General features: G+C 38.8%; 2 protein-coding genes across 3 annotated transcripts in view; both read left to right on the forward strand.

Moving 5' to 3' along the window:
• The window catches only part of nkain2 (sodium/potassium transporting ATPase interacting 2), an 85,200-nt gene extending 77,553 nt beyond the window's left edge, over nt 1-7,647 (forward strand). For both annotated transcript variants that reach the window (XM_053337527.1, XM_053337528.1), the window contains 2 exons: nt 496-556; nt 7,562-7,647. In XM_053337527.1, coding sequence (XP_053193502.1) covers nt 496-556; nt 7,562-7,647 — 147 coding nt within the window. The remainder of the gene's footprint in view (nt 1-495; nt 557-7,561) is intronic.
• A 2,875-nt stretch (nt 7,648-10,522) lies between these two features.
• Nucleotides 10,523-12,171, forward strand: part of cenpw (centromere protein W) — a 49,931-nt gene continuing 48,282 nt past the window's right edge. Inside the window, exon 1 of the mRNA XM_053337532.1 lies at nt 10,523-10,529. The gene's annotated coding sequence lies outside the window, so the exon portion shown is untranslated. The remainder of the gene's footprint in view (nt 10,530-12,171) is intronic.

Genomic DNA, 12,171 nt, shown 5'->3' on the forward strand with positions numbered 1-12,171 from the left:
GTGTGTGTGTGTGTGTGTTTTTTTGTTTTTGTTTTTGTGTGAGTCCATCGACATTGATTCAAGTGCTCTATTTTGGAGCAAAACAACATAGTGCTGTCCTGCTCCACTTACGCCAACATCTGTTTCCTGTCCGTTACAACTATTTGTTCAGTGTGCACACTTTCTCTGCTATCTATCTATCTGTCTGTCTATCTGTCTGTCTGTCTGTCTATCTATATCTGAAGGTCTGTCTCATCTTTATTGCTGATGGTGTTAAGATGATATGATATGAAATGATATGATGATATGTAAGAAGTCATGTTTCTCTTTCTCCCAGCTTAACAACAAAAGAATAACTCTCTCTCTCTCTCTCTCTCTCTCTCTCTCTCTCTCTCTCTCTCTCTCTCTCTCTCTCTCTCTCTCTCTCTCTCTCTCTCTCTCTCTCTCTCTCTCTCTCTCTCTCTCTCTCTCTCTCTCTCTCTCTCTCTCTCTCTCTCTCTCTCTCTCTCTCTACAGTTGGTGGGGTTTATCTACGCCTGCTATGTGGTCAAGCTCATTTCAGAAGAAGAGGATAGTTGTAAGTACACAGCTATACACACATTTTGCAAAGCCCAAACACACAAAAATGTCTCTATTAAGCCCACTGTATTTGAAAAAGACACTGTTTCTCAGTGAGTGCACCGCTAAACCCTGACACTGTTGCTACGCTTGTCATGCTCTCTTACAGTCATAACAAGAGTAATTTTTGAAACAATGGGTCCTTGGTGTCTGGCCGTGGTAGATGAAAGTGGGCTGTTCATTTCTTGCTAGCGACCGTCCTGCTCAAACGACGATTGTCCCTGGTGGATTTAATCAGCTTTAGCTAGCTCGCTAATTAAGCTAATGTTAACTCCTTGAGTTGGTTGAAAACTCCTGTCTCCAAACAACGTTTTACTGTTATGTTTCCAGCTGGCTCATTTTAAAACAAAAATCTTATAAAGGGGTCTTAAAATGTACTTGGCATACATTTTGTATCTTCTACAGCATGCAAGCATAATCCATGTAGAAGATGCCTATTAAAATGTCTGCACCATAAATTTCAGGTAAACATCAGGCGGGGTTGCCGGGGAGCAAACTTCTTCAAATCCAACAAAGAGCCGAGACTGCTATCATTAGCCTAATAGTAGTTGTGAACGTAACCTGAAACCTTACAAACTTATGTTACAGATTGATTTTATTTATGGAGTTACACAGACACATAAAAAACAAAAATACAAAAGATAGCATAGAAAACACTGATTTCCAACATGGTCCCAGGATATTAACAGACAAAAAAAGAAAAATGAAGAAGCGCACCATAAAAATTGAACAATTCAGTCCTGAAATCCAAAAATACATTTCCACAATTAAAGTAACTATGACTGAAAATGACTCAACAAATAACAAGGACAGCTAAAGTAACTGTTTCAATGCAGATTTCATTATAGATGGGTTATATTTTTACTTCTGTAAACTTTCATATTTAAAAAACCTGATGTGTGGCAGAAGGCCACTCTACAATGTGGCACCAATGGAAAAAAAAGGAACTCAACATGAACGCACTCGAGGCTGTTCTACTCTGAGCTGTACAGGCACCTTTCTGAATTCATCACTTCCAACATGAGTTTGAGGGGATGGATTTAATAAACACCAAATAATGTTATTGCAGTTTAGCTGTCAAACCACTGTACCAAGCAGACCATGTTTAATCAAAATTACACTATCAATGATGAGAAGTTTCAGAACAGAGAAGTCAAGACGTCTTGTTCCTCGTCAGGAACTTGAGTGTGCTGGCACACTTACATAATATTCTAGCAGCAATAGATTATCAGGAGAGTGACTGTTCCTATATTATTCTTAGAAATGTGACACTTAAATATGACACACTGATATATATGTGGTCCGTTAATGATGCTCCTTGCCCTTGGCATTAACGCTCTGCTATTACTATAGTGAGCCACTTAGCCAGGCATGCTAATGATTACATTGCACATTTGAGCTGATAAAAACACTGTTTTATCTCATCCTTACATTTTTGTTCTTCTGTCTTTCGTTATATTGTACACTCGAACTACAGCCACAAGGACACCAATTTGGTGTGTGGAAAAGACCAAAGCTTTTCATGCCTAGTTAGCATTAGCATTGCATAATTATGATTGGACAATCAGGGTTTAGGGAAGGGTTTAACGAACCTTCAATTCAGAATATATTTGATTAAATAGGTTTGTGGGGCTGTTGTTTATGAATTTATGAACCAAGTAAGATACATGAAGTAAACTCCTCTGTTTTCTCTCTATAATTGCTTCCTGGCTTGTTCTCTTATTCATCGTCTTTGTAATGAAGCAGCAGGATTAAATGAAACCAGCCTGGCCTTTACTGATAGTGAATCTTGTAGCCTGCAGATTTGTAACCCGGCTCGTTCATTTACAGTAACACGAGGAGAATGAGACGGGGGTGGGAGGGAGGGAGTGTGGAGGATGAAGGGAAGAAGGTAGATTGGCGCTAAATCAAAGTTGTCTTTCATTCATAGTTCTCTCCCACATACTTATCACTTCTTTCAACCGCCATCACAAGGCAACCGTTGTAACGCAAAATGAAAAGAGGTGGGGAAGAACCTCAAAAGATGCTCACCCATCCATTCACTCATCATTTATCTTCATTCAGTTTGTCAACAATTCATGCATTCATCAGTACAGCTGTGTTGATTGGAGAGTGCACAACCTTGAGAAAGCCATACTGAGCACCTATCCGAAAGCATTTTGATAGTCTTAATGGATTGAATTTGAAGTGTAATACCAGTAATATACAAGGGAAATGAGGGAGGCAAATCAACATATTAACTCTGTGATTATTCTATTTGAAATGCGGTGCATGTCTGTGAACATTCATTTGAATGAGCACATTTACCTGAGGCCATCAGCTTAGTTATTCCATTAAAGTAGACACTGCCGTTCTGCGGGAGGATCAATAACCAGGCATGTCTTATTCAACACTGAACTGAAGATGCAGTTTGTTCTCACATAAATATTGATAGGCAATAAATGCAGACTGGATCAGTGGAAATAGTTTGAAGTGCTGAGAGTAGACAAGTTTTCCTGCTTTCCATCCTGCCCAGAGCAGATTGTGGATTAAGATTGGCAGGGAGGAAATGATTTCCGAGCAGCGTCTGTTAAAACTGCGGGTCAGCACCAGGTATCAAGACCTTCTTCTGTTTCTAGAGGCTCTTCATGTGATCTCTGCGCTCAACGAGGTCACTGTGAAATATTAAATCATCAGGACGATGAAGTTAAAGAGCAGTTCAGAGTGATTTTACACTGTATTTATCTCACTTTTATGGAGTAAAATTGAGATGCAGGGGTTTGTTAGAGATGAAAATTTGTTAATGCTGCATTTAAATGAGCTTTGCGGTGACAAGAAGCTCAAAATGCCACTTGTACCATGTCTAAATAATTAATGTCTAGCAGTGATTATTTGGCCTTTGCTTAACTGTTGTATTTTAGCCTCTGGCTCTCAGTGCTGCTCATTCCTGCTTGTTTTGCACCCTGAGAAAGAGTTTGGTGGAAGGAAACAACAAAGTCAGAGTAGAGTAACATGTTTCGTATTCATGTGAGTGCTGATGTGCTCAGTGACATGGAAAATGATGCTCCATTGTTAAACCATTCTCATTTTACGGTAACACCTGAAGTCTCAGGAAGAATCTTAATATTATAAGACATACATTTATTGTTTAAAGGCCATGAAAACCTTATTTTCTCAATGAATAGTATGAGTGATGAAGTCCTACATGAACACACAATTTAAAAAAAAGTGAGAGCAGTTTTGGTTATTTCACAAGTCAGCCTGAGCTCTCCTTCTTCACTGATTTGTAGGTTCATTTGGAAAAAGCTGATGTCACGATGAACAATATTTTCATTGGCTAAATTTGAAGCTAAATGTGATGACAGTTGTTTTTGCTCACATAATCAATAATAACTGTTTTCTGAGCTTAAATTTTTGCTTTTGTTACGGAGAAATCTTTAACATTTGAAACCAGGTTTTAAAGGGCTGTAACAAACACAGACAGATTTCACATCTATGCATCATCACTGATCCATCTATTCATCTGTTTTATGAACAGAGGGTGTGTTTGTCATTCACCTTGTGATGCTGCCAAAAGAGCATAAAAGTTGAACTTGATTCAATGCAGTGCAATGTCATCCAGCACGTTGCTGCATTGGCCAATCAAATACTGCATGTGCAAAAACGGATCTCTGTAGCAGAAATTTGATGTTATTTCTTAACATCAAAGCCATACTTTTTACCTCACAGTCGTCTCAATGAAAGATAAAATGATTTCAGCTGAGTTGTAAAATCCATAAAATCCATTATATGATAAACCACTGTGCAGTATTTTGGCATCTGATAAGCGTTCAAGCTCATGGATCTGTTCCTAAATCTTGACTTCCTGGATCATATTTCATGTTTCACCAGTACCTGTAGCAACACTCCCCCACCAAAACAGCCCCTTACATCTTTTTCAATGCAGGTCTGTTTTGAGTCTTAACATCCACTTATGTTGTTAAAAGTCATGGGGGCCGGAGCATATCCCATCATGCTTTTGCGCTTTTGACACCTTGGACAGATCACCTGTCTATCACATGAAGACACATTCACACCTGTGGGTAAGTTAGTTTCCTAAATGTGTAAGTCTTTGGGAAGAAACAAGAACACACAGAGGAAACCCATGCAGACACAGGCAAGACATGCAAACTACATACAGACCAGTGATAATACAGTAAGCCACGTTAGTAATTTTCACTCAAATGTTATCAGGATTTAAATTGTGGTTTCAAGCCACTATTAAAGCCTAATAACATGAACATTATGGCAAAGTCATATCACGCCCATCTTTATACATGGAACACAAAAGATAATTTTCCCCTGAATAATTTGGAAAGCCGTTGTAATCTTTGCGTTGCCGAGTCTTAAATTCTGAATGTGGCTGCAGAAAGCACAGCGTGATAATGTAGTCGTGGAGACTAAACAATAATCAGGGAGCTTTGTCTTGAAATGTGCCTTGGGTGAAGAAGCTAATACTCCCTGTGGACCAATGAAGATTTTGAGTTGCTGAGAAAGCTAATTACTCCGATAATTATTCTGTGCTTGTGTGGACAAGTGTGTGTGTGAGTGTGTCATGTGTGTGTGTGTGTGTGTGTGTGAGTGTGTCATGTGTGTGTGTGTGTGTGTGTGTGTGTGAAGATATATGGTAGAGTCCACGTGTGGGAGATTAATCATTATCTGCCTTGCTGCTATTCAGATGTGTCAGATTCTTATCAAATACCTTACATGAGCGCACACCAACACAGTGACACACACACACACACACACACACACACACACACACACACACACACACACACATACACTCTCAGATACACCCATCCTAATAAAACTAAAACAATCTTAATATGATCTTTGTGGGATGTGTTTTGGATATCTTGGACACTTCAGAGAATAATAAACATTGCAACTTGTTTATTTTTAAAATAAGTAATAACCTGCTGGTTTCTCGTGAAATTTTTATCGATCCGAGTGCAGAATTTGTCTTCTGGGGGCAATCATTCATGTTTTAAAGTGCTCCTTGGACATGCCTGAGCCTTATGAATAGCATATTTGAATTTTTAAATTGAGCCACGATAGGGTGATTGGCAGCACACTGACAAGGATAGGAGCTCCATTTCCTCTTGTGTTCAAAGGGCCGAGCACGGCAGAAACTCTGCTGGGACTATTTGACTGCAGCATGAATCAGCAGGAAACCCTCGACGTTCACACCGGGCCATTCTTCCACAGAAGGATCCACACAAAGAAGGAAGGCATAAAGCAAAGGCATCGGCTCTTACTGTCTGACTGAACAGCAACAATGAGCCAAACGATCATAGTATATAGTATTACAGCAGTCGTCTGTCATCATCTGTTGTCCTGTTGTGTGCTATAGTCTAAATGATATGAATACATTAAGAGGATTATGGGCGATGTGTGAAAACTTACAGCCCCAAACACTGGCTTTTCTTATAATTTCACATTGACTGATGGACCTGTATGGCTCTTGAAAACATGCTGTGATGAAACAAGACAAATACTTTCAAACATTCTTACACTGATAAAAGGACCCGCAGTCTAATGATAGAAAGTCATAATAAAGCATGATTTTTGTTTTTTGATAAAGGAATAATTCAACATTTTCGTCTAATGTGCTTTCTTGTTGGGAGCTACATGAGAAGATCGAGGCCAATCTCACATCTTCATGCTAAATAAGTAATAAAGTAATGTCCTAATGTTCATTTCATCACTCCTGGTTATAATTCAAAGAAATAATTTCACCCATATATAATTCTTGTGTGTGTTTCTGAAGATTGTTGTGGTGTTATTATCTGTACATTGAAAGCCACTAAATTGGAGTAAAATTCCTTGTCTGTGCATACTTAGCCAATAGAGATGATTCTGATTCTGAAATATATAGCTACTTCCAGCTAGTGATTAACTTAGCTTAGCATTAAGACCTGGATCTTCTAGCACATCTAAATTTGACTAATTATCACTTTATATGTTCTTTTTTGTTTTTCATTAATTAAACATTATATCACATGTTAATTAGTGATCTGTAGAGATGCTGTTAAGCAGATTTTGATATGTTTGGACAAAGACAGACTTTTCATCTAAGTCTCAGCAAGAAAGAGAATAAATATATTTCCCAAAATGAAGAACTATTCCTTTAAAAAGAGAGTTACTGTATCACATAATTTTCATAAGATGTAAAGATGAATACATAACTCCATGCATTTTCATGGACTGTGTTATTTATAGTGTTGTTTAATGCGCAAATGCAGCAGACTAATCAGTGAACTGTGTGGAGATCAAACTGCCTGACTGTGTTTGCTGTTGGCTTCAACATGATATTTGGACTCATGTCCCTGCTTATTGCGGGCTTAAGGTATACTTATAGCTGCTTTCATCTCCGCAGTGACAGCCAAATCCCACATTGTACTTGATGATATGAAATCTCACCGAATAAATATGAAAGTATGCTGCTGATCAAGGCAAGGAAGTACCCTTTTATAGCTCCGCTATAGAGCTCTGCAACATCAAAGTAAAAAAATATCATGGCTTCCTCTCTTCAAAAGTCCAGACTCACTGCCTCAGTCTGAGGGAAGAAACCACCTTCTCACAGCTCCTCAGCTTAGGAATCTGTGGATCTATCCTAGATAATTCAGGAGATGTATTCTCAAGTCATACATATATTGCTGCACAAGTCTTAGTCTAACTCCCAAAAATAGGATTAGATTTGCATCGCAGGATTTTTATATTGTTGAGGCCAAATTTTCATTCAAAACTGTTTTATGCCCACAACCCTGATTAGCTCTAAGAGTGATGATAGTGATGAAGTGTTGGTTTTGGTACAGAATGTACTGCTGAGATATCTGTAGGTGTTGAAAGTCTAATGCAATGAATCATATGTGGTGGGAGGTTCCCAGTTGATAACCACAACAGCATGTGTTTTATCTAATTGATGCTGTTTCTTTTTCAGTTGATTTCATAGGAGGGTTTGACTCGTATGGCTACCAGGGGCCTCAGAAGACTTCCCACCTTCAACTACAGCCCATGTACATGTAAGTATAGCACACATCCATCTATAAATGCCTTGTTGAAATACCATGATTGTTTTTAATACATACCAAATAATAATAGTCAAGAAATTAGGATAAAATAGAATTCACAATGCTTGTATTGCTCACTGTCTTGAATCTTAACAGCGAGGAAAAGCACTTTGGATATGTAGGTGGGGGGCTGGAAGGTCTCACCCTCCTAAATTCAATCCCACCATCAACTGTGTACTGTGTTTGGGGACTCATTTTCATCTGTGTTTGATATCTTGAGTTCTGCATTGAGGATTATATAAGTACGTTCTCGCTGTTTCAGCATATAGGCTTATCATTTATCAGCCCAAGGTCTCATCAGTTATCACCGTTGTAGCGCTTTTATCACTCCCCTCACACATGCCCAATAAAGTGAGGTACACATGAAAACCATTTTATCCACACTGACTGAAAAAGGCACCCTCACTAGTGTAATTGTTTTGTATTTTTGGATTATTATTTTATTTATTGTATTGTATATTTTTGCTTTTTCCTCTTGGTATGATGGTTTCCTGGGATTGAAACCACAGATTCCAGTTTCATCAAGATCTTTGGTTATTTGTAGACCGAAGAACAAATAGATAACTCAAAATGAGTCAGCGCTTAGACATCCTGGCGTCAATCTCACTGTCTCACTTTGTCCCGTGGAAAGCAGCGAGCAATGCAGCAAGAGTTCACAATGTGTAGCAAACAACAAGGCGAAATAATGGTGATTCTGAGGTGCAGAAGACAGGTCATCAATAGCTGTTCTTATTGGAAAGAAAGAGCTGGAGTGAATTAGAGAGCTACAGAAGGACATAGAGAGAGATGGAGATCAAGATGGAGAGGGCAAGAGACTAGTATATAAGGAGAGAGAGACAGAGGAAGAAGACAAAACGAAGAAGAAGAGAATGATGGATAAAACGTAGGCCTAAACAAAGAAGAAAGGCAATAAAGGGCCATTCTGTAGTTTTATATGTCCCCTGTGGAAGCCATAACACAGATCATAAATCATCGACCCCAAGATAATGGCTGCAAACACAAACACACACACACACACACACACACACACACACACACACACACACACACACACACAAAAGCTGGAACATGAATACAAATATCTGAGCACACACTTACACATACAGGATAACACACTCAAACACTGTGTACTTTGCATACAAACACCCACACACGGTAAATGTGCTGATAGACAGCTTGTACACATTGATGTACACACACACGCGCGCACACACACACACACATGCACACACACACACATACACAAACATCATCAATATGCTATCATTGTTCCCCAGCTGTTGTCCTTTCACTTTGGTGTTTATTGGCTCTGGCCAGAGGGACCAATAAAATAGCATCAGCTGTAGCATCCCAATGGAAATCTCCCTCCCTCTCTCTCTCTTTCACCACACACACACACACACACACACACACAGACACACACACACACACACACACACACACACACACATAAATAACTTTACCACAATAACTGCCTCCAGAATTTTGCAGAAATATGTACTTCTCTGCAAAAATCTCTTGACCTCAAAAGCATGTGTTACTCTATGTGCATTGTAATGAGAGTTTGGCATAATCCCAAATGTATCACAGTACATGAAAATGAAATAATAAGAATAACACAGAGCTGAAACATCGGGCTCAGAGAGTAATTTTGTATTCATTTTTCCCAAAACTGATGTTGGATTTCATGATTAGGCTCTAGTGAATTTGTTTGGTTTACAGCTTCAACATACATATTCATTTATTTATTTATTTATTTTTGATTGAATTACAGGGACACTAAGAAAAGGGGCAGATCAGAAAAGAATAAAAATAGTTTTCTGCCTCACAAAATTGTTTATTTTTTAGGGCATTTATTCTTGTAAAATCCAAAATCATTTTACCTCTGTAGCCTGTATTAAAATTATACAAGTTGAGAAGGCAAAAAAATCATTGTTTGCTTGCTTGAATGCTCACAGTTAAGTTTCAGGGATGTGTTCAGGTGCATCAGAAGATGTGTTCAATAACTAGAGCTGATGTCCAAACAAGCCTTAAAGCATTGCCTTTTGTACAGTGTCAACAATGATATTAAACAGTAGGATGAAAACAAAACTTTTTTTTTTCTTTTTCTTACCTTTCTTGTTTTTATGTTGTAGATATATTCTACATATAAGCTTTTTACCGAAAAGAATATATTCAGATGTAGTCTAATTACATATTTTATAGATTACTAACCTGACAATGGTTTGTTACACACAACCATCTGAAAAGTTGTCCTTGGAAACTGAAAAATGCATGGCAGGTGATTGGATGAACCATCTGTCTTTCGCCGTTTATCACCGCTTCACCTTGCGAGGCAGCTGGATTCACGACATCACGAGATCACACAAGAATCCTCATAGGACGCTGTCTTGTCTAAACTACCGCTGGTTCAGAGACAAGCTCATAACTTGACTAGATGGATTGTTGTGTGGTCCCATAATCTTGAGAATCCAGCTGGTATACAGATTACAATTACATGTATTTTGTACTTTGAGTACATAATGCTGTTATGTAACTAGTTGCTCCCCAACACTGGGGTATCTTTTATAAAATACACAGGAAAAATGCCTCTGATGTTCTCATCAAGCAGCATTATGTTGTTCAGCTTATTTGCCGGAGTGAATTATTTTTTATCAAAGACGATGCTGAGCAAATGCACAGTGAAGTATTTCATCATCATAAACCTGTTTAACTTTTAGTATTTTGAAGTGTGCCTCAAATTTCTCAAAGAGATTTAAACTTACAATAAGCTTCTTTTTTTGTAATGTATGGCAGCATTACATGTTTTGTTTGTTATTTATCTAAAAACATAAACATTTCCCTTGAAATCTATGCAAAAGCACTGAAATGGATTCATTCACGTTTTTGTATATTCATCCTCTCCTCTCCTCTCCTCTCCTCTCGTCTCTCTGCAGGTCAAAATAAAGACGGGAGCGCTGCCTTACCAGTCACCACTGCTTAACATCCTGCTTTTACTACTCCAAATGTCTTCTAATGAACATCAACCAACACACAGACAAGTAGACAGGATACAGAAGACACTAAGATACTCTGTGATTCAACTTACAACCCCCCACCCCCCTCACCTGCCCCCCTTCTCTTCAATACTTGGGTGATTTCTCTGGTCTAATTGTCTGCTGTTTTTTAACAGTTTTTTCTGTCCCTGATGAAACACTGGCCTCATGTGGCAGAAAACTGTTACTGCAGGCCATGTGCCACGCCAATACAGGCAGCTTCTGTAACAGTTACATTTTTGTTTTGTCTGACCGAGTCAGGAGCCAATGACTTGCATCCCCTTGTGCTGTTGTGAAAGAAACCAGGGGGGCGCAAAGAGGCCACAACTTATTGGTGTATTGTTGCGTGTTCTTTCCAAGGAGAACTTTCTGCTGTCAGAGAAATGTCAGTATGAAGCCCTGTTCCTTTAAGTTTCAAAATGATATCTAACAACTCTTGAGTGCAGATATGCCTGACCAAAGAGTTTAAAAACCCCAGAGACACATTCCTGTGTATCCTGTCTGGAACCTTTTGCTCTTTGTGCCTGACAGATTCGACACTGGACTTCCAAGAATCTACTAACAAGACTACCGATTTAGGAATGTCAGACATGTTTCTTTTTTTTAAGATTACTTCATGGTGCATTTGGCTTCTTATCACAGAGATGGGAGCTGGAAAGTTGTAGGCTGGACTCAAACATGCTTACTCTGTGGTCTCATCCCAAACTTTTGAATGTTCAATAACAATGTGGTGTGTAGATTTGGCATACATTCATCTCACATGTGCACGTGTATAGGAAACAGATACATACACAAAGACAGACTTAAGATAATGCATACTGTATGTCAATATACACATGCATGCACCAACACACACATACACACACACTCACACACACACACACACACACACACACTTAAAACAGATGTATAACCACTTAACTTTTTTTACTACTAATGTGAATCTTAACAATGTTTACAACAGAAACTCAGAAAGAATGAACTGTTGATTGACAGATGAGGAGACGGGTGTAACAGGTAAATAGACAGGCAGACTGGGAGATGCAGAGAGATTACTTTTTTTTTTTTTTAGCTGCAGCATCCCAGAGGCCATCAAGTGATTTCTGCCATATTTAAGTCAGATGGGGGCAGTTGTTCCAGATGTGTTTCTTTGGTCTCTTGCTAGTTTGAGACGTCCATCCAAGACAAACAGGTAGATAAAGAAAGATGCAGAACATGAGAGAGAAAACAACTGCTCGTCTCCTTAGAGAAGAGTCAGGTGCCAGTTTCCCTTCCACATCAGTCCTCTTAAAGCTTTCAATGCCGAGCTTCAGTTGTCACTCGCCAATCTCTTTCACCCTTTCTGAATTAGTTGTAAAATGCTGGAAGCCAGATTACAAGCTCCCAATCAGCCTTGTCAGCAGCATCCAGCTCTTTCTAATAGCAGCCAAAATCTTCCAAGGGCA

This window comes from Scomber japonicus, chromosome 17 (genome assembly GCF_027409825.1).
Source record: "Scomber japonicus isolate fScoJap1 chromosome 17, fScoJap1.pri, whole genome shotgun sequence".
In the NCBI taxonomy this organism is placed as follows: Eukaryota; Metazoa; Chordata; class Actinopteri; order Scombriformes; family Scombridae; genus Scomber; species Scomber japonicus.